General features: G+C 42.2%; 1 protein-coding gene across 5 annotated transcripts in view; it reads left to right on the top strand.

Annotated features, from left to right (window-relative positions):
* NAALAD2 (N-acetylated alpha-linked acidic dipeptidase 2) overlaps positions 1–26,584 on the top strand; it is a 132,662-nt gene that overhangs the window by 18,817 nt on the left and 87,261 nt on the right. For all 5 annotated transcript variants that reach the window (XM_055129277.1, XM_055129280.1, XM_055129278.1 and 2 more), the window contains 6 exons: positions 2,710–2,896; positions 5,142–5,243; positions 7,605–7,730; positions 12,969–13,155; positions 16,857–16,950; positions 19,337–19,435. In XM_055129277.1, coding sequence (XP_054985252.1) covers positions 2,710–2,896; positions 5,142–5,243; positions 7,605–7,730; positions 12,969–13,155; positions 16,857–16,950; positions 19,337–19,435 — 795 coding nt within the window. The remainder of the gene's footprint in view (positions 1–2,709; positions 2,897–5,141; positions 5,244–7,604; positions 7,731–12,968; positions 13,156–16,856; positions 16,951–19,336; positions 19,436–26,584) is intronic.

Below are 26,584 nucleotides of genomic sequence, written 5' to 3' on the forward strand. Positions count from 1 at the left end.
CTGGGATATATTCCCAGGAGTGGTATTGCTGGGTCATACAGTAGCTCAATTTCTAATTTTTTGAGAAACATTCTTACTGTTTTCCAAAGGGCTGAACCAGTTGGCATTCCCACCAGCAGTGCAGGAGAATCCCTTTCTCCCCACATCCATGCCAACAGCTGTTGCCTTTGTTTCCTGTTTTCTTCTTTTAAGAAATTAGCAATGCCCACCCCTACCCCTCACAGATTAGTGATTTCAACCTTTTATGGCACCAAAGTTGAAAATTGCTTGACTAGATAGTGTTGGCCTTTGGTGAGAAGTTGACCATTGTTCATATTTTGTCCTTCATTTTCAGGAGTTTTCCTGTATGCTTAGGTATAGGTTCCTTCAACTGTTTTCTGTTCATGGCTCTCTTAAACCTCTGGACTGTACATTTTTATCTTTTACTAATTTAGAAAGAATCACTCATCATTTCTTCTTATTTTCTTCTGCATCATTCTCTTTCTCCTTTTCTGATTGCAGCTAAACTCTAGAATCTAAAAAGAAACACAACTTTGATTGCCCTGACTGTTCTATGATTTGATGTGATATTCTGTTTTATTTTCAGGGATGAACTAGAGTGAGCTAGAGTAATGAGGAAAGAAGCCATGGTTTTTATACAAGTTTGGGCCTTTTTCTGATCAGGGCATACTGGAGACCAGAAAATTGGTACATCTATTTTTAGATTCTTGTTTGGAGACCGAGGAAAAGAATCAGGAGGCAGGGTCAACTGTGTGGTGCAGGGGTATGGTGAAGTCCTCACCTCTGTGTAACTCCGGGTTAGAAGTTTGAGCTGGCACTACCAAATGAAAGGAACTCAGGTTGTAGGGACCATTTGACTGCTCCCCAGCCCTTCCTGTCATTGGCAGACCTTCACCTTCTTTGTGTTTGTAGGACAACTTTTATAATTATAAGAATATTTTCTTGGGGGCTCTGGAGTGATAGTACAGAGGGTAGAACATTTGCCTTGCATGTGGACAACCGGCTTTGGTCCCCAGCACCATATGGCCCTCGAGTCCTCCAGGAATGGTCCTTGAGCAGAGTCAGGAGTAAGCTCTGAGCACAGCTGGGTGTGACCCAAAAACAAACAAACAAAAGTTTTCTGGGGCTAGGATATAACTCAGTGGTAGATTGCTTATCTTGTGTATAAGGCCCTCAGTTCATTTTCTAGCACCTCAAAATAAATAAAAATATTTTATGCTTATTGTAAAAAAACATAAACAGTGAAAACCGAATAACTTTAGCCTTATTTTTCCTATGCATGTAAAATAACTTTTATTTATGAATGCTATGGTGAGATAGTAATACTATAACCTGTGGAAAGGCAAAGTAGCACTGAGGATAAGAGGCTGGATGAATTCTGGTAGGATAATTGCAGAGAGGAGAGGGGATAGGAGTGGGCCAGTGGTGGGGTGATTGCAGAGTGGAGAGGGGGAGGGGGCTGAGGAGGGAGATTCCCATGGTGAGACAAGACTGCTCTGTGGGAATGTCTGTGGCAATCTGAGGTATCATGAAGCCTGAAGGTACCATCAGGCTGCTGCTGTGCTGTTTCTTGAACTTGTCTCATCCTCTCCTCATAAAACATCTCTGCTGTACTCTTCTCTCTTCTGAAATTCCTTTTTATTTTTACTTAATTTTTCCCCCTGAAATTCTTTTCTGTAGTGGAATAACAAGGTCTTAGAGCCCCACAAAGGTTGGGATTGACCTCTCATCCTGCTAAGAGGATCACCTTACTCATCTGAGTGCCAGGATTCCCCAGTCCGGGAGACAGGAATAAGCTTCTTTCTGTGCTGGTCCAAGGGTCTGAGGCCCAGCAGCTCTTGCAGTCTCCCAGATACTGACCTCCCTGGCACTCAAGCTTCTTAGGGTGACAGTGCAAATACTGCAAGGATTGTAAGGGAGGACATGTGGGAAGGTGATGGGAAGGTAGATGCTTTCAGTATTCCTTTTTCTTTGCAGCTGATGTATTCTGGCTGTCCAGTGGCTCTACTGATGGGGTGGGTGGCAAGCTGTTTCCAATGAGAGTGAGAGAGAGACAGAGAGAGAGAGAGAGAGATAGAGACAGAGAAGAGAGAGAGAGAGAGAGGGGGAGAGAGAGGGAGGGAGGGAGAGAGGGAGGGAGGGAGGGTGAGAGAGAGGGCAGGCCAGGGGAGGGAGGGAAAGAGGGAGAAGGAGAGAGGTGCTTAGAAGTACACACTGGTGAAGAGTTAGGTGTTGGGACATTGTATGACTGAAACCCAATCATGAGCAACTTTGTAGCTGTATATCTCAGGGTGATTCAATTTAAAAAGAAAAAAAAAGAAAGAAAAAGTAAAAAAAAATAGTTGGACCAACTGCTCTGAAAATATGTTCTGAAAATAATCAATTTTCAGAACATTGTGTTTGCTGATGAGCCCCCTGGAGGCGCCTTGGCACAGAAGCACCTTTTTCCAAGTTTGTTTACCACGAAATGTGTTCTTTTCTGGGAGCATATGATTTGACAATTGCAGTTATACACACAAGTTTAAAATTGGCTTTACCAGTTATTGGAATAGCCGTTCAATGATTATAAGAGCTTGGCTTTTTAAAAATTTTCTTTGATGTAGAAATAAAAAATGATTTCCTAAAGGGTTACTAAGACATCTAGAATGGTTCATGGAACAACCCTTGGACATGTCTTTAACTCCCACTTGTATTTAATTTTTATTTTAGCTCTTTTACAAAACTCCCTCATCTGGCAGGAACAGAAGAAAATTTGCTGCTTGCCAAAAAAATACAGACACAGTGGAAAAAATTTGGTCTGGATTCAGCAAAGTTGGTTCATTATGATGTTCTTCTCTCTTTCCCAAATGAAACGAAACCCAGCTATGTATCAATCCTGGATGAACATGGAGTGGAGGTAATGTGGAGACCTTTCATCTTAGAATCTCACATGGTTACATGAATTGGAATTTAGGGTCAAGTGAAAATAGAATCTGAGTTAATACTACAATGAGACTCCTATTTTGGGCCAGTTACAAATGTTTCAGAGCCTACTCTGTGTTAGGCACAGTGCTAGGTTCTCAGATAGGAATGAAGATGAGGACAGGTTTCCTTTACTAACTCAGGGAAGACAGACAGTGAAATTGTGACTTCCAATCAATATGGAAGCATAACTGAGAGTATGATTAGGGGTATTTATCTGTACAGAAAAGACTCACTCCATCCAGGCCAAGAGTTTAGGAAGTCTTCCTGACGATTTATATGTTAATCATGAAATATCTTAAGAATTTGCCATGAAAATTCAAGGTAATATATTCTTGACAGAAGAAAAATAATATCAGGAAAGACTTGGAGACACATACAAGCTTAGTATTATTTGGAGAACATAATGATTTTTTGCATCTTAAGAGTGTCAAATGCAAAGAGTGCTGATATTAAAGAATATACAAGGCATGGTGAAGGCTCAATGATCTGGAAAACATGCTTTGCATGTAGGAGGGCTAGATTTGATCCCTGATACTATATGGGAAGTACCCCAAGCAGGAATGTAGCCCCTGACTACCTGTGGGTGTGGTCCAAAAATAAACAGAAAAGATAAACATTATAGATCTTTGGGGTACAGGTAATAGAAAGGCTTTGCTACTATTCCAAGGGGTTTAGAATTCAACTTCAGTCAATTAAAACCATCGGAAGGATAAGACCAAAAGGCATTTTAGATGGTCTGCAGGTCAGACAGCCTGTGAGCAAGCTTAATGCTGGTTTCCAACTCAGAGATTGTAAAGCACTGAATTCAGCAGTTAGCTTGAGGAGGAAAAGGGGTGGATTTTTAAACAGCAGTTAGGAGGCAGGTGAGAAGTGAGTGATTGGCAGGGCTGTGGGGCCATTGGGGGTGGGGGAGGAGGTGAGCATTCAAGGTCACTCCTGGTACTTGCTGTGGGGGGACCACCTAGGGGTGTGTTGGATCAGGAGGGAAAGCAGACCTGGCAGCATGCCTAGAGGGAAGCAAAACAGCTCCACTAGACTGTGTTTATTTGTTTTGTTTTTAGCCTTGAATGAAATTTTTTTTATTTTTGTTTATTTTTATTTAACTTAAAATTTAAATAAAATTTAAATTTTATTTATTTTGTTTTATTTTTATTTAACTTAGATTTGCAGAGTTGTTCACAGTGCATTTGTGTGTGCAGTCACACCACCAATGTGACCATCTCTCCATCAATGTCTCCAGTTTCTCCCCACCCTCCAAGCCTGCTCCCTTAGCAGGCACAAAATAATTTACTCTTATATTGCTTGTTACTAGCATATATCATGCATTGGTGTTGCTAAAGTCATGGCCCAAGGATTTACTCAGCAGTAAGGTAGTTGGACCTTCTGTGTTACTGTTTTCACTCACTGAGCTTCCTGGTCTTCTACTCAGTTTTCCCTTTCTAATTTTCTTGTTTCTTCTGAGCTGTCAGCTTTGTGAAGTTTGGAAACCTTGCACAGCTGCATACACAGTGGCAAGCTTTAGGGACTTTGGAGCTGGGATGATCAACTGCAGGTGTCTCTGGCCTCTTTGCAAGATCAGTCCTGAAACTAGCATGTTCTTTGGCAGCAGTGGAAACTAGATGTGGGTCACTGAAGCACTGGGCCTTTGGCAGGGAGAGGACTGGTCTGTGCCCATCCCATAAAGATTCCAGAGATATGAGGACTGCTGTGTTTGGATGTCTAAATTGACCTTTCCATTAGGTGCTCACAACACAGTCTGGAAAGCTTATTGGCTGTGGGTTAGATTTGGAGGGTCAAAGATCTGTTGCAGAAGGGGAGCACAGAGTGGAGTGAGCAGTGGATGGGGCATAAAATATGGGGAACCATTGCTTAAATGCAGACGAAGGACAGGAAGCTTCTAGAAAGCTAAAAGGGAGATGAGGAGTGTGCCATCTCCAAACTGTGTCTTTGTACTTCATGAGGGCCTAGTCACCAAGTCTGCATTTAGAGATGACTCCACTTTTTTAAAGATGCAGGAATCTCCTGATTGTGGTTGCCAGTAAACTTCATCCAAATATGATATACAATCTGTATTCGAGATGCTTTTTTTTAGGTTTTTAGTTATGGGAAAATGCATTATTTTAAAATAATTATCTGTGAAATTTCTCTCCAATTTCATGTATTTCTATTCTTACTAGATTTTCAAAACATCATACCTGGAACTGCCACCAGATGGATATGAGAATGTTTCAAATATTGCACCTCCATACAATGCCTTCTCGGCCCAGGGCATGCCAGAGGTAAAATTCGATTCTTTAGTCATTAAGTTTCAAAATATTTATTTTATAGAACCATGGTAGAGGACAAAAACTGAAGCAGTCAGGAGGAGGAGCCAGGATGGTTGTGCTTGTGGCACAGTATCCTAAAAACAATTTAAAAATTAAAGAGAAAAGTTTAAGTAGAAGTCAGAGCCTGGAGAAGTGAGTGCCTCTCCTGTATCACTGAAACTGCCAACACACTGTCCATTTGGGTTGGCAGTGGCTCTTGTATGCTTTTCTCTTTTTTCCACAATCTGATTTATTACAGGTGTTCAGAAGAAGTTTATAGATTACACCACAGGTTTTTTTTTTTTTTTTTTTTTTTTTTTTTTGCCACACCAGCGGTGCTCAGCACTTACTTGTGGATCTGCACTCAAGGATCACTCCTGGCTGTGCTTGGAGGACCATATGGGGTACGGGAAATTGAACCTGGGTCTGCCACATGAAAGACAAATGCCTTACCCACTATACTATTGCTCCAGCACCAATCACAGAAACTCTCTCTTTTTTTTTTTTCTTTTTGGGTCACACCTGGCGATGCACAGGGGTTACTCCTGGCTCTGCACTCAGGAATTACTCCTGGCGGTGCTCAGGGGACCATATGGGATGCTGGGAATTGAACCCGGGTTGGCCGTGTACAAGGCAAACGCCCTACCTGCTGTGCTATGGCTCCAGCCCCCACAGAAACTCTTAAATTATTACCATGGTAGAGTTAAACATAGTTGGGATTTATTTATTTATTTGTTTGTTTATTTATTTATGGGTAACACCCAGCAATGCACAAGGGTCACTCCTGGCTCTGCACTCAGGAATTACCCCTGGCAACGCTCAGGAGACATATGGGATGCTGGGAATTGAACCCGGGTTGGCCGCGTGCAAGGCAAACACCCTACCCGCTGTGTTATTGCTCCAGCCCCCATAGTTGGGATTTAAAGAATGATTTTAGGGCCTGGAGAGATAGTATAGGAGTTTAGGCACATGGCCGACCTGGTTTGTATTTGGCACTGAATCTGGTCCCCTGAGTATTGCCAGTATGATCTCTGAGCACAGAGTCAGGAGTAAGCCCTGAGCACAACCACATGTGGTCCCAAATAAAATTTAACAGCAATGAAGAACCCTATGGTTTTATTTATTTTATTTCCTGTGGCCAAGACTACACTGATGATTTATTCATTTAAAACAGAATACCCTGCTTAAAATGTTTTCTATGTTGTTTTTTTCACTTTTTATGATTTTTAAATGATTTTTCCTTTTTATTAATGAATCACCGTGAGGGTACAGATACAGATTTACATATTCTCGTGCTTGTGTTTCAGTCATACACAGCTTGAGTACCCATCACTCCACCAGTGCCCATTCTCCACTAATTGACCCCATCATCCCTCCCTCTCCCCCACCCCACCCCTCCCCACCCTGCCTCTGTAGCAGGGCATTCCCCTTTGCTCTCTCTCTCTCCTTTTGGGTGTTGTGGTAAGCAATGGAGTTATTGGGTGGCCATCATGTTCAGTCTATACTCTGCTTTGAGCACACCTCTCCCATCCCGAGCGGGTCCTCACACCACATTTTATTTGGTGTTTTCTTCTCTATCTGAACTGCCTTTTCCCCCAGCATGGGAGGCCGGCTTCCAAGCCATGGAGCAAACCTGGTACTCATTTATGCTATTTTTGGGTGTTAGTCTCCTATTCTGTTGTTTTATATTCCGCAGATGAGTGCAATTCTTCTGTGTCTGTCTCTCTCTTTCTGGCTCATTTCACTTAGCATGATACTTTCCATGTTGATCCATTTATATGCAAAGTTCATGACTTCGTCTTTTCTGACAGCTGCATAGTATTCCATTGTATAGATATACCAAAGTTTCTTTTTTTCTTTTTCTTTTTCTTTTTGGGTCACACCTGGCGATGCACAGGGGTTACTCCTGGTTCTACATTCAGTAATTACTCCTGGCGGTGCTCAGGGGACCATATGGGATGCTGGGATTCGAACCCGGATTGGCCGCATGCAAGGCAAATGTCCTACCCGCTGTGCTATCGCTCCAGCTCTGATGCACCAAAGTTTCTTTAACCAGTCATTTGTTCTCGGGCACTTGGGTTTTTTTTTTCCAGATTTTGGCTATTGTAAACTGTGCTGTGATGAACATACAAGTGCAGATGTCATTTTGACTGTACCTTTTTGCCTCTCCGGGATTTGAAGTGATATTTTAGAATACTTACTGAATTAGCTTTGATTTGTTCATTCAGCTCCAGCCAGGAGAGGGAACTTTGATGATGTAGATGATAGCATATAATTTTCAGTTTTGTCTTTAGTCACAACAGGATTGTGTTTATTTTTTCCTTTTCTTTACAGGGAGATCTCATATATGTGAATTATGCTCGTACTGAAGATTTTTTCAAACTAGAAAGAGAATTGAACATCAGTTGCACTGGGAAGATAGTGATTGCAAGATATGGGAAAATCTTCAGAGGAAATAAAGTACTGTACTATTTGTACTATTTGTTCTTCTCTAAAAAGAAGATAGGCTTAGTACTATGAATGTTGGTACCCATTTTTATGAAAGTGCTTTAAATATTTGTATACAATGTGGGGATATATGCCCATACATTTTGTGGCATATAGATGCACATCTTGTCTATAAACATGTTGTGTACATATGTACATCATATGACACATATAGGCATATCTTGTGGGGTATATACAAAAATCTTCATATGTATATTCATATATTATATGGTATATATAATCTTGTGCATGTATACACATCTTGTGTAGAGCCAGGAGTAACCCCTGTGCACCGCCAGATGTGACCCAAAAAGAAAAAAAAGACATTTGTATAAACTAAAATATGAAGAGTTCCTCTGATACCCCAGTTCGTTGCCTAGAGATGTCCAATTTTAAAAGCTCTCTTCAGACTTAATTCTGTCAATGGTAGATAAAATAGATCCATATTTATTTATTGTCCATATTTATTTCAAAGACACTTTTGTGTCACCTGACTGTCATGCAGCACCGACTCCTTGGTGCTCCTGAGACAGCAGGGTAAGTACTGCGAGGTGCTGAGGAGGGCAGGAATCGGTCCAGCTTTCTCTAACCTGGTCCTTATTCTTCTTTGCTAGGAGAACCTTTCTATGCCCCCTGTGCCCATGTTTTGTCATGTCTAAAACTTGAATGCTAGTAACAGCTCTAATCCCATAGATCCTTAGTAAGACTCAATGACTCTTTGAAAACACTTAGGATAGTGACTGATACTTAATAATTTCTGTATAGTTGCTCATTAAGCAACTGCCTCATTAATTCAGGTTTGTATTTTTTTTTTTTTGCTTTTTTGGGTCACTTCTGGTGATGCACAGATAATCCTGGCTCTGTGCTCAGGAATTACTCCTGGTGGTGCTCAGGGAACCATATGGTATGCTGGGAATCGAACCCGGGTTGGCCGCCTGCAAGGCAAATACCTGCTGTGCTATTGCTCCAGCCCCGTGCATATTCTATTTCATTGAATCCATCACATTTTAGTTAGCCATGCCTCTGACAAAAGTTTGGCTTGTCATGAAATAACCAGTACCACCACTGTGAACATTCTTTTTTCCTGGGGGCATACTGAGCTGAGCTGTGCTCAGGGCTTACTCCTGGCTATTCACTCAGGGATCACTCCTGATGGGCTCAGGTGACTATAGGGTGCTGGGGATCAAACCCAGGTCGGCTGCATGCAAGGCAAGTGCCCTACCTCTTGTACTATCACTCTGGTACCATAAGTATGAACATATTTGTGTCTATGTACTTTAACACCTATGTGAAGAGAAAATGTTTAAAAGGTATTTGTTTTTTGGCCATCCTGGTGAATCTCAGGGGTCACTGGTGGTTCTGCATTCAGTAATTACTCCTAGTGGTGCTCAGGGGACCAGATGGGATACAAGAGGTTAAACTCAGTTCAGTTTTGTGCAAGGCACCTTCTGTCCTATCGCTTCAGTTCGTTAAAAGGTATTTGTACTTGCTTGCCTTGCTCATGACTGACACAGGTTCTATCCTCAGTTCCCCATAGAGTCCCCAAAACATAGCCAGTAGTGTTCATAAGTGCAGAGCTAGTGGTAACCCCTGAGCACTGCCAGGTGGGACCCCAAAAACAAGAAAACAAAAATCTACACCAAAATCACTTGTATCACTTGTGTCACTTGTATCACTTGTCTTCCCATTGATCTTTGATTTGCTCGAGCGGGTGCCAGTAATGTTTTCATTTGTCCCTGTTGCGTGCTAGTGTAGCCCAGTGATATCTGCTCGCTCCAGGAACAGGAAAAGCCTCAAATCATTCATTCAGGGTTTTTTTTTTTTTTTTTTTTTTTTTTTTTTTTGCTTTTTGGGTCACACCTGGCGATGCACAGGGGTTACTCCTGGCTTTGCACTCAGGAATTACCCCTGGCCGTGCTCAGGGGACCATATGGGATGCTGGGATTTGAACCCGGGTCGGCCGCGTGCAAGGCAAACGCCCTACCCGCTGTGCTATCTCTCCAGCCCCCTCATTCAGGGTTTTGACGAAGAAGTCTGACCATCTCGTTGGTGGGCGGCCATGCGGTCTTTTGATGTCCCGTGGAATCCAGTCAGTAACAGCTCTAGTCCAGCAGTCATCTCTGAATCGCATTACATGTCCGGCCCATCTGATTTTTGATGTCTTGGCAAACGAAAGGGCATCCCTGATTCTTGACCGTCGACAGAGGTCGGAACTCTGGATTCCTTCTCTCACTTGAGTGAGATGTGATACTTCAAGCATAGCTCTTTCAATTCCTCAATTTCTCTTTGGGATACCCGAATAGCGTTCGCATCCTGTTTGCATAGGGCCCGGGTCTCTGAGGCGTACATTAGTGCAGGAAGAACGGTGGAATAGAAAAGATGTGCCCGGAGTCGAAGATCCTTCGTCCTCTTAACCACTTCTTTGACTCTCTTGAAGGCGTTCCATGCTGCTCTGTTTCTCCTGCGCAGTTCTGGCGCCAAGTCATTCCTCATGTTGAATTCTTGACCCAGGTACACATAGTTGCTGCATTCGGAGATGTTCGTTCCATTGAGAGCAAATGGAGCATCAGGGACTGGTTTGTTTTTCATGAGCATCGTCTTATTGAGGTTCAGCTGCAGTCCGACCTTTCCACACTCGGGTCGAAGTTGGCCAGCATTTGTGCCACTTGGCTAATGTTTGGCATTAATGAGAACGATGTCATCAGTGAAGTGGAGGTGATGTAGTTGCTGACCGTCTATCTTCACTCCCATTCCTTCCCATTCCAGTCATCGCATGACGTTCTTGAGGGTGTCACTGAAGAGTTTTGGTGAAATGATATTGCCCTGCCGAACCCCTCTCTATGTCAATGATCACTTCCTTATAGAATGGTGAGATCCTGGTGCTGAATCTGTAATACAGCTTGAGGAGGATCTTGATGTACTGAGTTTGAATGCCCTGTTTGACTAGGGCTTCGATGACTGCTTCAGTCTCAACAGAATGAAAGGCCTTTGTTAAGTCAATGAATGTTAGACAGAGCGGCATCTTGAACTATCACGGAACTTCAATGAGTTTGGTCACTGTGTGGATATGATTGATCATGCTGAATCCTTTTCGGAACCTGGCTTGCTCTCATGGTTGTCCTTCATCTAGTGTTTTGCCTATTCTATTCAGGATGACATGAGTGAACAACATGTAGACGACGGACAGCAGGCAGATTGGGCAATAGTTGCCAATGTCATGGATGTCTCCCTTCTTGTACAACAGAATGGTCTGCTGGCATGGAACCTTGCATTCAGACAGGTAGTGTGTGAAGAGCCGAACCAGTGTATTGATGAGTACTAACGGCAGATTCTTCAGGTGTTTGGGTCTAACCTTTTCTGGACTGGGTGCTGTATGTGTCTTTACTGAAGAAATGGCATATCGAATTTTGGAAGGGAGGACGTTGGGAATGAGATGTACCCCGCCCACACGGCAGAGCCTGGCAAGCTACCCATGTCGTATTCGATATGCCAAAAACAATGGGCCTCATTCACCTGACACTGAAAGAGCCCCTAATATGGCAGTATTAAGAAAGATGGGCAAGGAGAGACTGAAAAACTCTCAGGGATGAACTAGACTGCCAAAACGAAGAAAGACTAAAATGACTGTTTGTACTTTCAACTCACATATGCTGGCATCGGAAGCATCCATTGAGGACCTGATGGTGCAAGTGCAGAAGATCACGTACGATGTCATTGATTTGACTGAAATGTGAAGACATCGATCACATCATGCCATTTTTGACACTGGAGAAGAATTGTTCCTTGGAACATGTGACAACAGAGGTGTTGGTGGCGTTGGTGTCCTTGTCAACATGAACTTAGCCATGAGCATTGATTCATTCGAATGCCTAACAACCCAAATTGGATGATTACACTTGAATAGATGTGGCTCACTGCTGCCAGTTTCTATCTCCATCGTCTACACACCAACCTCCAACTACGATGAAGAAGAAATTGAGAAGTTCTGAATGGAACTGGAGAGGTTCTATAGAGAAGACCACACCTTCTACAAGATTATTGTTGGTGATTTTAATGCCAATATAGGACTGAGAAGGTTGCCTGAACAACTCCACATTGGGACTAGAATGGAACAATCAGGGTGAGAGACTGAGTTCATCATGTTGACCAAGACTATCCATGGTAACTCTCAGTTCCAGAAGGCCGAATCTAAACGCTGGACATGGGAGTCTCCCTGTGGACAGTTCCACAATGAAATTGACCACATCATATTCAATTGAAGGTTTTGCCTGACTGATGTCGCTGTTGTCCCAAAATTCCAAACAGGATCAGACCACCATCTCCTTCGTGCAAAATTCTACTTCACAAAGCGGGGAGAAAGGTCTGCAAAGTTTAAATTTAAGAAAATAACTCCCAGAATGACCACCAACTGGGAGCTCTTTGGCACTATTGCAGCAACGTGGGAAGATGCCGTCCTTGACAACATAGACAAGCAATACGAAAGACTGGTTCAGCAACTCCATGACTGCGCGAAGAATGCCAAGAGTGAGAAAGCCACAAACAGACGCCTGTCTTTGGAAGCTCTTGAGCTCATTCGTCAACGTGGTTTGGCGCGAGTCTTAGGAAACCACAAGCTAATGTCCGAGCTCGAAAAGCTGTGCAAAGAAGAGATAAAGGAAGACCTCAAAGAGAGAAGAGCAGCAGTAGCTGGGAAAAGTATCCGCAACGCTCGCCTGTTCTTTGCCAACTACAAGACCAAGATGACTGCCCCCTGACTTCCTGTTGGATCTATCACATCTTCCAGGAAGGCAATGGAGAGGATTATTCATGACTTCTACTTGGATCTCTTTGACAGCCACGTCCACCTGCCCACATGCCAAATTCCACAGGACACCGAAATATAAAACAAAACAAAACAAAACAGGTATTTTAAAATACTGATTTGGGCCATATTATAAATATATAAAGCACTTGGAATATATAAGTCAATGTAGTACGAAAATTTAATTTTGTAGTTTTAGGGATCATAGAACTATTTAACAGAAGCAAAAACCTCAGAGCAGTATAGAAGAAATCTAACTACTGTGAGAGGAATTATATTGAGGCAAAGCGAACTGTGTAATGTGTGCTAAAAAACAGAGCCTTCATTTCCTTTGCTGTGACTTGCTTTTCTTTTGGTGACTCTGTCAGTCATTTTCTATTTCACATGTGAATTGCACATTGCCTCTACAGGTGAAAAATGCCATGATAGCAGGGGCTACAGGCATCATCTTGTTCTCAGACCCAGCCGACTACTCTGCTCCCGAGGTCCAGCCATATCCCAAAGGATGGAACCTTCCTGGCTCTGCAGTCCAGAGAGGGAACGTGCTCAACCTGAATGGTGCTGGGGATCCACTCACTCCAGGCTATCCGGCTAAAGGTAAAGGATGAGCTGCCACCCCCGACCTGTTTTTTGCAAAAATATTATTTTCCTTCAGAGGAAACAAGTCTCTACAGAATAACAAAAACTGTGTGCATATATATGTGCATATATAAATTTTTTTGGTGTGTGTTTTGGGTCATACTCAGGGGTTACTCCTGGCTCTGCATTCAGAAATTACTCCTGGCGCTGCTCGGGGGACCATATGGGATGCTGGGAATCAAACCCGGGTCGGCCGCGTGCAAGGCAAATGCCCTACCTGCTGTACTATCGCTCCAGCCCCAGTTCCTCTCTTTCTGACTCATTTCACTTAGCATGATACTCTCCATGATCATCCACTTATAAGCAAATTTTTTGACTTTGTCTTTCCTAATGGCTGCATAGTATTCCATTGTGTAGATGTACCAAAGTTTCTCTAACCGTCGTCTATTCTCAGGCATTTGGGTTATTACCAGATTCTGGCTATTGTGAACAGTGCTGCAATGAACATACAGGTTCAGATGTCATTTCTACTGTGCTCTTTTGCACCCTTGGGATATATTCCCAGAAGTGGTGTTGCTGGGTCATATGAAAGCTCAATTCCTAGTTTTTTAAGGAATGCCCTTATTGTTTCCAAAAAGGATGGACCAGTTGGCATTCCTACTAACAATAAAAGAGAGTCCCTTTCTCCCCAAATCTGCACCAGCACTGGTTGCTCTTGTTCTTTTTGGTATGTGCTAGTCTCTGGTGTGAGATGATATCTCATTATTGTTTTGATTTGCATCTCCTGATGATTAGCGATGCAGAGCATTTTTAATGTGCCTTTTGGTATTTGTATTTCTTTTTTTGAGAAAGTTTCTGTTCATTTCTTCTACTCCATTTTTTGATGGGGTTGGAGGGTTTTTTTTTGTGCAATTCTGCTAATGTCTTGGAAATACATATTCTTTTATTTTTGTTTCGTTTTGTTTTTGGCCTAGGGCTGGAGAGATTGCATAGTGGGTAGGGTGTTTGCCTTGTATGTGGCTGACCCGAGTTCGATTCCTCTGCCCCTTTCAGAGAGCCTGTAAAGCTATCGAGAGTATCTCGCCCACACGGCAGAGCCAGACATGCTACCCGTGGCGTATTTGATATGCCAAAAACAGTAACAAAACAAATCTCACAATGGAGATATTACCGGTTTCCGCTCGAACAAATCGGTGAGCAACAGGATGACAGTGACAGTGGCAGTGTTTTTGGCCACAACCAGTAATGATCAGGATTTATTCCTGGCTCTGCACTCAGAAATCACTCCTGGCTGTGCTTGGAGGACTGTATGGGATGCTCTGGATTGAATTGGGTCAGCTTCATGCAAGGCAAGCTCCCTACTCACTGTACTAGAGTTCTTTTTATTTATTTATTTTTGCATTTTTTGGGGGGGTCACATCCAGCAATGCTCAGGGGTTACTCCTGGGACTGCACTTAGGAATTACTCGTGGTGGTGCTTGGGGACTATATGGGATGCCGAGGATTGAATCTGGGTTGGCTGCATGCAAGGCAAACGGTACTATTGCTCTGGCTCCTGTACTATATTCTTGCCCCAGAAATACATATTCTCATTCCTGAAGTAACGTACTCTTGTAGAATCAAAACTTAGTCTTCCTGAATTTTCCAGTGATTTTATCCTTTTCTAGACCATATATTGGCATATTCTAAAATATGTGATTGTGATATGTTTGGTACTCTTTAGTATGTCAGAATCATTTATTTGAGATTCATTTACTCTGATGTCTGTGTCGTTACCTAATTCCTTTTTTTTTTATACTGAATAGTATTCCATTAAATGAGTAAGCTATATTTTGTTGGTTAATGTACTTGTTGATGGACATTTGGACTGTTTTCATTTTGAAGGCTCTTACACATAAAACTGCATCAAACAGTTTTATTCTAGTCTTTATATGCTTTCTTATTTTTCTCTTATTTTTATATTAGAAATAGAATGACCAAAAAAAAAAAAAGAAATAGAATGGCTGGAAAATGCATTTGATATATGTTTAAAAGAACTTCAAATAATTTTCTAAAGCTTTGTAACATTTTATTTATTGTTTTGGTTTGTTTTATTTTTCGACACCTGCAGTACTCAGGGCTTACTCCTCACTATTCTCAGATCACTCTTTGTGGGGCTCAGGGGACTATATAGGGTGCTGAGGAATCAAACCTGGGTTGCACATGCAAGGCAAACAAACAGTCTCCCTGCTGTAATATTGCTCTGGCTCCTTTTGTACCATTTTATGTTCTGGGATATATATGAGTATTCGCTTTGCTGATTGTTGCTAATACTTTGTGTGCCTGTCCCTTTTTTTTATTCTAATAGACTTGTAAGTCTTTCAAGTGACAATTTCTTTTAAAAGTTTTTGTGGCTATTCTAGGTCCTTTTGATGTGAATTTTAGAAGCACCTTATCACTCCCTACTATAAGGCCCCTGAGAGTTAGATTACTAACTCAGGTTGGGCACAAACACTCTTGACTTAGATGTCAGTGGGCCCCACGGTGGCTCATGTGGAGTGTGGAGGAGAAAAATGGTCACTTTCTCCCGATCTACCTCTGCCACCCAGCGTTACTGGGTTCTTGTCTTACCTCTAAGAAAGGAAATTCAGGAGTGAAGTTACACAGTTTTTACTTGGAGGTTTTGAAGGGAAGGAGGGAGAGAAAGTGGGAGAGAGTGGAGAGTAACATGCTCAAGAGAGAACCTGGACTTCTCCAAGGGTGGAGAGAGTCCCTACACACACCTCAGCATTAGACAGGAAAGCATGAAAGTACCCATCTTAAGAGGGGAGATGTGGGAGATGTGCTCGGCCACACGGGCGCAGGCAGAATATGCGTGTGCTTCCTTTGTTCAAGGTGTCCTTTAAAGGGTTTCTTCATCCTGCCTCCACACGGGGCTTCTACTTAGGTAAAAGTCAAGCTAGGGAAGTTACCAGGGGGTTGGGAGCGTCGAGGGTCTTCTTTGAAATTCCTTACCTGACTTTTGTTTCTGCAAGAGTTGGAGGGGGTTGGTCCAGCCTCCTCAGGACTGGCACCAATTCTCCATGAGACCTATTACTTCCCAGGAGATTAACTGCCACTGCCTTGGGAAGGAGCCTTTCCTACCTGCCTGCCTACATCAACCTTACAATTAAGTCCTTTCAGTGTTTCACAGACCATACCACACCGTGTAGATCTTTCCCACACTTGTCTACAAGCTTTTCATAGTCTTAAAATGTAATTTCCATTTCTTAATTGCAGGCCACTGTAAGTAATATGTTTTTGTTTTTTGTTTTTTGGGTCACACCTGGTGATTCTCAGGGGACCCATATGAGATGCCAATAAGCTTATGCAGGGCAAGCACCCTACCTGCAGTACTGTGACTCTGGCTTTACTAATCATTGACTTTGTGAAAATTTTTGAATTTTTGTTTTTAGGCCACGCTTGGTTGGGATGCTCAGGGCTTACTCCTGCCTCTATGCTTAGGGATAAATCCTGCTGGGCTTGGGGGATCATATGGGGTACCGGGAATTTAATCTAGGTCTGCAGTGTGCAAGGCAGACACTCTACCCACTGTACATCACTCCGGCCCCAACATTTTTAAATTTTAAATTTTGTATATAATTTTAAATATTGCAAATGTACAATAGTAATAAAAGAAACTTCTTTATAAGCTCTTGCTCAGATGCACCCATTTTATGTCATGCATTTGTCTTTTTCAGAGTACACCTTTCGGCTTGGTGTGGAGGAAGGATTGGGGATCCCACAAATCCCTGTACATCCCATTGGATATAATGATGCAGAAATATTATTACGGTATAATTTTCCAGTTGTATATGAATTAAGATTTCTGTACTATGTCGTTTTCTAAATTAGTTTATCTAAAATGAAATTAATTTAGCTATATTAAATATAAATCTTCAGGGACAGGATAAATAGAATAGATAGTACTTCCAGGTGTGGCTCCCAAATAAAAACAACAAAATATTAAAATCTTTAACCATATTACCTAAACCATAACAATTTTTTAAAAGTTAAAGTTTTTTTTTTTTTCTTTTTGGGTCACACCTGGTGATGCACAGGGGATACAACTGGCTCTGCACTCAGGAATTACTTCTGGTGGTGCTTGGAGGACCATATGGGATGCTGGGGATAGAACCCGGGTCAGCCGCGTGCAATGCAAACGCCCTACCCACTGTGTTATTGCTCCAGTCCCAAAAGTAAAGTTTTGTATGAAAATAGATCTTGGAAGAAGAAATAGTAAGAACAGTTCATTGATAAATAATAAGGAAGGATTATTTTGTTTACTGCAAGTGAAGGCTCAACAGAAAATTATGACCAAAGATACAAATACTGATTTTGGGGGTTGGGCTTTCTTAAATATTTCAAAAGTCTTATTGGGTCAGTGCTGTGACTCGGTGGGAGAACACTTCCTCTGGAGTGTGGGCCCAGGACTGTGGCTTAGTGGAGAGTACTTTCCCTGGATTGTGGGCCTGGAGCTGTGACTTAGCAGAAGAGCAATTCCCCTGTAGCACTTCCCCTTTGAAAAAGAATGTAAATGGGTAATTGTGTAATGTCCAGGCAGCTGGGGAAAGCCCTGGTGGCTCTCTTTCTCTCTCTCTCTCTCTCTCTCTCTCTCTCTCTCTCTCTCTCTCTCTCTCGCTGCCTGGGTTAGGTGGTTTTGGGCTGCTTCCCTCACCTGGGATGGCCAATGTCAAGGGCAGATGAAGGAGAAAATGAGGCCACTGGGCTGATTGATGATCAGTTGCCATTTATTCCATTCTCCCCACACGGCTGTTCTAGTCTCACTAAGATCCACATTCTAGTCTCACACTGCCCCTCAGTCCCGTCTCCTCCTGTCTCTCCTGCTCATCTCTCCGCCTCCCTCTCTCTCTAGTCTCTCCATGAGGCAGCTCCTATGTACTTCCCTACATTATTCTCCCTTTTGTCCCCCTTCCTAGTCTCCATGCTCCATCTTGCTTCCCTGGTCTCTCTAGTCTCTCTCCAACTCCCCCGCATTTGGGGTTAGTACAATCAACCTATCAAAGCCCTTCCTGATCTCAGATCAGGCTCAAGGAAGAAAATACCACCTAGGGGTTTTTATCCTTTCCTTAGTCCAATAACTTAATTAACATCTTAATTCTACTTCTTAATATTAGTTATTTTGTATGGACACAGTAAGAGATACACTGAGCTTTTGGGTGGTTCTCCTGGGAACATCTCACTATAGATCTCGGATTACAGTGTTCAGGCCAGATTAATCTTTCCTAATCTTAGCAAGGTCCAAATCTAGTTATTAATTTTTTGGATCATGACAGAATTTGTCCATGATCATGCTCTTAACTTATAGTTAAGTATTATAGCGCTTAGCCTGGCCCATTTAGCTTGCCCTGGGTCCATCCAGTCCCTCGTCGGGACTCTGCTTTTGGGGTCCTAGGAAGTAAGGGCAACTGAGGCTTAAGTGGAGAGAAGAGATGCCCAGGGGTGAATATCATTCAGAGTCATTTAACTCCCAAGTTACAAAAGCATAGCATTAACTGTCTTCCTGTGACTATACAAAAAGGACATTGCTCTGAATTAGCTATGCAAAGGACTTAAGGAGAAGAGAAAAACAGTATTTACAAGTTAACAGGTCTGTTTAGGAGATAAAGGTAATTAACCAGTTGGGGAAGTAGAGCACAAAGAAAGGATTACAAGTAAACACAGAGGAATGGGAGCACTGTGATGGGAGTAACCCAATAAACCTAAGCTCCCTGTGGCAAGGTGGAAAGGACAAACCAATGTTATCCTATAAGTAATCTGATAATGGCCATCGCTTATTAGATGTGAACTTGGACTGATTACTTAATTTTTCTCTGTGTTAGTTTCCTTCTCTATAAATGAGAATAGAAATAGTTTCTTGTTGTTAGTGTTATGAGAGATAGATGATACCTTATAAAATATTTAATAATAGTACATTAAAAAGCTCAGTGCATATTCTTTGTTTTATGTCTTTGGGCCACACCCAGTGATACTCAGGGATTACTCCTGGCCCTACACTCAGGAATCACTCTGGTGGTGCTTAGGAGACCATATGGGATGCTGGGATACCAGGCAAAAGCCTTCTGCACTAGCTCTCAGTGCATATTCTTTAATGTCTCTTGGTTCAGCATTGTAATTTCTTCTGCTCAGTCTTTTCCTGTTATTTTCACTTGTTTTACAGCCACATGGGTGGATCTGCCCCACCTGATGAGAGCTGGAAGGGAGGTTTGAATGTGGCCTATAACATTGGTCCTGGCTTCACAGGGCACGGTTTACTCAGGTAATTGTGCTTTACCTTTATAACCTGAGATTGTATATGTATGAAAAAATAGGTCAAGGTGACTATTTCGCAAGGTATAATTTGCTCATTTTTCTTTTTTTTTTTTTGTAGCTAAACATGGATCATTTTATATCACTTTAGAAGCACTCAGAATGATTGCTGTATTGAATTCTTGTAGTGGTGATCACGTTTATTTCATTAAGTGCCAAACATTACTTCCAAGCTACAAATTCAACAGTTTCAGTTCACTTGTTGCCTAAAATATTTTTTTTCTTTTTGGGAATAACCCAATAAACCTAAGCTCCCTGTGGCAAGGTGGAAAGGGCAAACCAATGTTATCCTATAAGTAATCTGATGATGGCCATCACTTATTAGATGTGAACTTGAACTGATTACTTAATTTTTCAGTTGGCAATGCACAGGGGTTACTCCTGGCTCTGTGCTCCTGTGCTCAGGAATTACTCCTGGCAGTGCTTGGGGGTTTCATATGGGATGCTGGGAATTGAACCCGGGTCAGGCACATGCAAGGCAAATAAATGCCCTATCCGCTGTGCTATTTCTCCAGCCCCTTGCCTAAAATTTTAAAGCAGATTTTTATGCAACTTTGGACAATAACAAGTGGGTTTCCTTAAGGCAAGGAGGAAAGAAGAGAAAAGTGGTCAGTTATAATGCACCACTTCTGTTGGGGGGTCAGTTGGGTTACTGTGGTGAGTGTGTCACCAGGTAATACTCAGTGTACTTACCCTGCTGAGGATTGTGATGAACACATGAGAGCAGTGGTGTAGAGGGGAATGATGACAGGATTGTTCAAGGGCAGAAGGGCATTTCAACATGATGAGTTGTTAGCTCAGACATCTTATTGGGACTTCTTAAGAGGATTTTGAAATGTAAGGCCATGATCTCATTCAAATAGAAAAAAAAAACAACCATGTGGGACCAGGGATATAGCTCAACAGTATGGAGTCCATGCCTTGTTTGTGCTAGGGCAGAGTTTGAATCCTGACACCATATGCCTCTCCTCGACCCCTAGCACTCCTTGGGGGGACCTGGAGCTCTCCCCACAGCATTGCTAGATTCGAGATGTAGTTACCCGCATTGAATTGCTAAGCCTGGTTGGCCAAGTATTGTTTGGAGTATCCATTGGAGTATCCCTGAGCACTGATTTAGAGATAAAAAAGGAGTATGGTGAAAGATTTTATTAAATTCATTACTAAGTCAAAGAATCAAAGGAGTTGAAACTTTTTCAAGGGGACTAGAGTGATATTACAGCAAGTAAGGTGCTTACTTTGCATGTGGCTGACTTGATTTCAATCTCTAGCACCTTGTATGATCCCTGAGCCCCACCCAGAATGATTCCTAAGTCCAGAGCTAGGAGTAACCCCTGAGCCCCACTGGGTGTGGTCCCCAAACAGAATTAAAAAAAAAGAAAAAAAACAGCAGCCTAGTTCATGGAACAATTCTAAGACCTCTAAAAATTGCTGGTGTGAGCACACCTAATAGTGGGTCTGATTTCTTCCACATCCTGCTGAAAGGAATCCCTGAGAAGGCCAACTTGTGCTTTTCAGTGAATGGGAAGGAAGGGCAACGCCACTATGTTCCTCAAGTGAGCTTTTGTCTCTGCTGAGTTTGAAGGACTTGAGTTGGCCTGTGATAGGTAGAGGGGACTAATGTGGGTCTGGGTATTCTTGTTTTCCCCTTTTAGAACTACATTAAATCATATCACAGCTGCTTATTGAGCAGTTCCTGTACATAAGGCATCTCTGGGTGCTGGGGATTCAGCAGCATGGAGCAAGCAAACCCTCCTGCTCTGTTCATCTTACATTCTACTTAAGTTTATTTGATTTTGGGTCCATACATGGCTAATTACTTGTGGGGTCACTTTCTAGTGGATGGAACCTGGGTATGTAACACATGTGCTTGAGCCCCTTGAACTATCTCTGCAGCTGAGACTTCAATTTATTTGGAATATGATGTGTTTGAAGCGATGGAAGGACAGATATCCTTTTAGGGACTTTTGGAATCAATGATGCTAAAAACTAGAATGGCACAGCATTAAAGATATCGAATAACATCTTTCAGAATCTCAGCAGATATCCTTTGTTTCTACATTTAGGTTAACTAGATTTGGGGTGGAAGAGACAGGTGGAAGAGACAGTGGTAGAGCACATGCCTTGCATTTATGAAGGTTTGGGTTTGATCTTTGGTACCACAAAAAATAAATAGATGATTTTTTTCTCATTCATCATTGTCACATCATTATTTTAAGGTAATTTTTTTTTCCCTGCTTGGACCATATATAGCAGTGCTATGGCATTACTCTTGGCTCTATACTCATAGGTTATTCTTGGTGGTGCTCAGAGAACAGTGTGTAGGTGCTAGGGATGAAAGTGCAGTCAGCCCATTCCAGTGTTTTAACCCCTGTATTATCTCTTTGGCTCTGTAACTTTTTTTTTCTTTTTTGGGTCACCTGGCGATGCACAGGGGTTACTCCTGGCTCTACACTCAGGAATCACCCCTGGCAGTGCTCAGGGGACCCTATGGGATGCTGGGAATCAAACCCGTGTCGGCCGCATGCAAGGCACACGCCCTACCCGCTGTGCTATTGCTCCAGCCCCGGCTCTGTAACTTTTTAATTAAAAAAAAAAATATTCCCTTTCTGTTTTCTCAGTTGATGTTGTATGGTGACCTGAGAGGGGCCAAGCTCAGCTGAGTCATGGTCCAGCTGATTATTTGGTTGGGGAGGGTGATGCTCACACAGTCAGATTGTACTCTCGCTGTGGTGCTCACTCATGGCCATTTTGCTCCCACACACCTCAGTGCAGTGCCTCCAGAAATTGCTCATGGGTGTACTGGTGGTGGAGAATGGGCACTGTTGAAGGGATGGGTTCTTAAACTTTGTATGGGGGAAACATGAGCACAAAAATGTATAAATCTGTAACTGTACCCTCATGGTGATTTACTAATTAAAAATAAATAAATTAAAAAAAAAGAAATGAGAGAATTTGCAAAAACTTGAAAAACAAAAAACCTGAGGCTGTAGGCAAAGCAAGTGCCCTTCCTGCATTACTGCACTCTAGCCCCAAACTACATACATATTTTGACAGCTAATCAATTCTTCCTTTGGAAATTGCTCAAAGATTAGAAATAGCTGAGAATCCTGGTCCCCCCTACCGCCCCGATAAAGTAATTTTATTCCTTTGTAAGGAGGTTATGAGGGACCATAGAGGCACAACATGTCCCCATACTATTTATATATTCACACACATATAGCACTGTTGTCCCGTTGTTCATTGATTTGCTCGAGTGGGCACCAGTAACGTCTCCATTGTGAGACTTGCTGTTACTGTTTTTGGCATATCAAATATGCTCTGCCGTGCAGGCGGGATACTCTCAGTAGCTTGCCGGGTTCTCCGACAGGGATGGAGGAATTGAACCCGGGTCGGTCACATGCAAGGCAAACACCCTACTGCTGTGCTATTGCTCCAGATCCACATGTATGTTTATATAATATTTTCGTTTTTTGGGATCAAGCTCAGGGCCTTATGCATTCAGGACAAATGTTGTACTGCTGAACTGCATTATATCCCCATCCCTGTCATGCTATTTTAAATTGATGAAATGTAAGTGGTGTTTTCTCTCCTGCCTGGACTTGATTTTCCGTTGCATGGTAAATTATAATTCATGAACAAATAATTAAAAATGTGGCTCTTTAAAAACAAACAGAAAAGAAACATAAAAAAACTAGGGAAGGAAGCTAAGCTTGCCTTGTAGGCGACAACTTCAGTTTCATCCTCAGCACTGGATATGGTTCTCCCAAAGACCCTCAAGGGTGATCCCTGAACACAGAGTAAGCCCTGAGCACTTCCAGGTATGGCCCAAAAAGTAATTAAAAAAAAAAAGCAAAATAAAATAAAAGTCTGGTCCTAGTGGGAATTGACAGTGATGTCTTATGGAAGTTTCATATCTTCCTTATTTTGTAATTAAATTAGGTGTATTTAAATTTTGTAGCATGACACGGGAAGGGAGATGCGTGCTGAAAGTAGACTAGAGACTGAACAGGATGACCACTCAATACCCTTATTTGGAACCACAACACCCAAAAGGAAAGAGAGATATCAAATTGGAAAGCCCTGCTACAGAGGCAGGGTGGGGTGGGGGGGATGGAACTGGGGGTGGGTGGGAGGGATATTGGGTTCATGGGTGGTGGAGAATGGACACTGGTGGAGGGATTGTCTCTTAAACATTGCATGAGGGAAAAACAAGCACGAAAATGTGTGAATCTGTAACTGTACCCTCACTGTGACTCACTAATTAAAAAATAAATAAATTAAAAAAATTTTGTAGCATGAATGTCAAAGAGACTTTAAACTATATTATTAGTTATGTAAGGAAGGAGTAAAGTAAAATGTTGATACTATTTTTATTTATTTTTAGCTTTTTTTGGGTCACACTTGGCAATACACAGGGGTTTGTCTTGGCTCATGCACTCATGAATTACTCCTGGCGGTGCTTGGGGGACTATATGGGATGCTGGGAATCAAACCCAGGTCAGCCATGTATAAGGCAAATGCCCTACTCACTGTGCTATTGCGCCAGCCCCTGACATTATTTTAAAAGAGTTGACTTTAAGTCAGTGTCGAAGTACATAGGAGTAAAATGTCCTGATGTCAAAACTTGTTGATTAACAATGTTAAAATGGGGGCTGGAGCATTAGTACAGCAGGTAGGGTGTTTGCCTCACATGCGGCCAACCTGGGTTCTATCCCCCAGCATGGTCCCCCAGCACCACCAGGAGTAATTCCTGAGTGCAGAACCAGGAATAATACCTGAGCATTGCTGGGTGTGACCCAAAAAGAAATAAAAATTGAAATGATTGAATTTAGGAATTCATGTGCCATATGTTTTTTTTTCACTTTTGACAATTTTTTAAAAAAAATTATTTATTTTTAATTTGTGAATCACCATGAGGGTACAGTTACAGATTTATACATTTTTGTGCTCATGTTACCCCCATACAAAGTTTGAGAACCCATCCCTTCACCATTGCCCATTCTCCACCACCGGTACACCCAACATCCCTCCTACCCTCCCCAATCCCATCTCCCCCCACCCCACCCTGCCACTGTGGCAGGGCATTTCCTTTTGTTCTCTCTCTTTCATTAGGTGTTGCGGTTCTCAATAGAGGTGTTGAGTGGCCACTGTGTTCAGTCTCTAGTCCACATTCAGCCCGCATCACCCTTCCCCCGCATGGCCTCCGACCTCTTTATACTTGGTGATCCCTTCTCTGAGTTGCCCTCTCCCCAGAATGTGAGGCCAGCTTCCAAGCCATGGAGTCAACCTCCTGGTACTTATTTCTACTATTTTTCTATTCTTGGGTGTTATTCTCCTACTCTGTTATTCTATATTCCATAGATGAGTGCAATCTTTCTATGTCTGTCTTTATCTTTCTGACTCACTTCACTTAGCATGATACTTTCCATGCCGATACACTTATACGCAAATTTCATGACCTCCTTTTTTCTAACAGCTGCATAGTATTCCATTGTATAGATGTACCAAAGTTTCTTCAACCAGTCATCTGTTCTAGGGCACTCGGGTTTTTTCCAGATTCTGGCTATTGTAAACAGTGCTGCAATGAACATATAAATGCAGATGTCATTTCGACTATACTTTTTAGCTTCTCTGGGATATATTCCCAGCAGTGGTATTGCTGGGTCAAATGGGAGCTCAATATCTAATTTTTTGAGAATCGTCCATATTGTTTTCCAAAAGGGCTGAACCAGTTGGCATTCCAACCAGCAGTGTAGAAGGGTCCCTTTCTCCCCACATCCTCTCCAATAGCGGTTGCTTTTGCTCTTTTGGATGTGTGCTAGTCTCTGTGGTGTGAGGTGGTATCTCATGGTTGTTTTGATCTGCATCTCCCTGATGATTAGTGATGTGAAACACTTTTTCATGTGCCTTTTGGCCATTCGTATCTCTTCCTTGGTAAAGTTTCTGTTCATTTCTTCACCCCATTTTCTGATGGGGTTGGATGTTTTCTTCTTGTAGAGTTCAACCAGTGCTTCATATACCATTGATATCAACTCCTTATCTGATGGGTATTGTGTGAATATCCTTTCCCATTCTGTAGAAAGTCTTTGTATTCTGGTCACTGTATCTTTTGCGGTGCAGAAGCTTTTTAGTTTAATGTAGTCCCATTTGTTGATCTCTGTTTTTACTAGATTGCTTAGTTCTGTGTCACCTTTGAAGATACCTTTATCTTCAATATCATGGAGGGTTTTGCCGACCTTGTCTTCAATGAACCTTATGGTTTGTGGTCTGATGTTGAGGTCGTTAATCCATTTTGATCTGACTTTTGTGCATGGTGTCAGGTCGAGGTCTAAGCCCATTCTTTTGCATGTGGTTGTCCAGTTGTGCCAGCACCATTTGTTAAAGAGGCTTTCCTTGCTCCACTTCACATCTCTTGCTCCCTTATCAAAGATTAGATGATCATACATTTGGGGTTGTGTGTAGGGATATTCCACCCTGTTCCATTGGTCTGCGGCTCTGCCTTTGTTCCAGTACCATGCTGTTTTAATTGTTACTGCTTTGTAATAAAGTTTGAGGTTGGGGAGGGTGATGCCTCCCATCGTCTTTTTTCCCAAGAATTGTTTTAGCTATCCGTGGGCATTTGTTGTTCCATATGAATTTTAGGATTGCTCGATCCATTTCTTTGAAGAATGTCATGGGTATCCTTATAGGGATCGCGTTGAATCTGTATAATGCTTTGGGGAGTATTGCCATTTTGACAACATTGATTCTCCCTATCCACGAGCAGGGTATATGTTTCCATTTCCTCATGTCCTCTCTTATTTCATGGAGTAGCGTTTTATAGTTTTCTCTCAAGAGGTCTTTTACTTCCTTGGTTAAGCTGATTCCGAGGTACTTGATTTTCTGGGGCACGATTGTGAGTGGGATTGCTTTTTTCATGTCCCTTTCCTCTGCCTCATTGTTTGTGTATAGGAAGGCCATGGATATTTGGGTATTGATTTTGTAGCCTGCAACGTTACTGTATAAGTCTATTGTTTCTAAGAGTTTCTTAGTAGAGGCTTTAGGCTTCTCTAGATATAGTATCATATCGTCTGCAAATAGTGAGAGTTTGATTTTTTCC

This window comes from Sorex araneus, chromosome 2 (genome assembly GCF_027595985.1).
Source record: "Sorex araneus isolate mSorAra2 chromosome 2, mSorAra2.pri, whole genome shotgun sequence".
Taxonomy (NCBI): domain Eukaryota; kingdom Metazoa; phylum Chordata; class Mammalia; order Eulipotyphla; family Soricidae; genus Sorex; species Sorex araneus.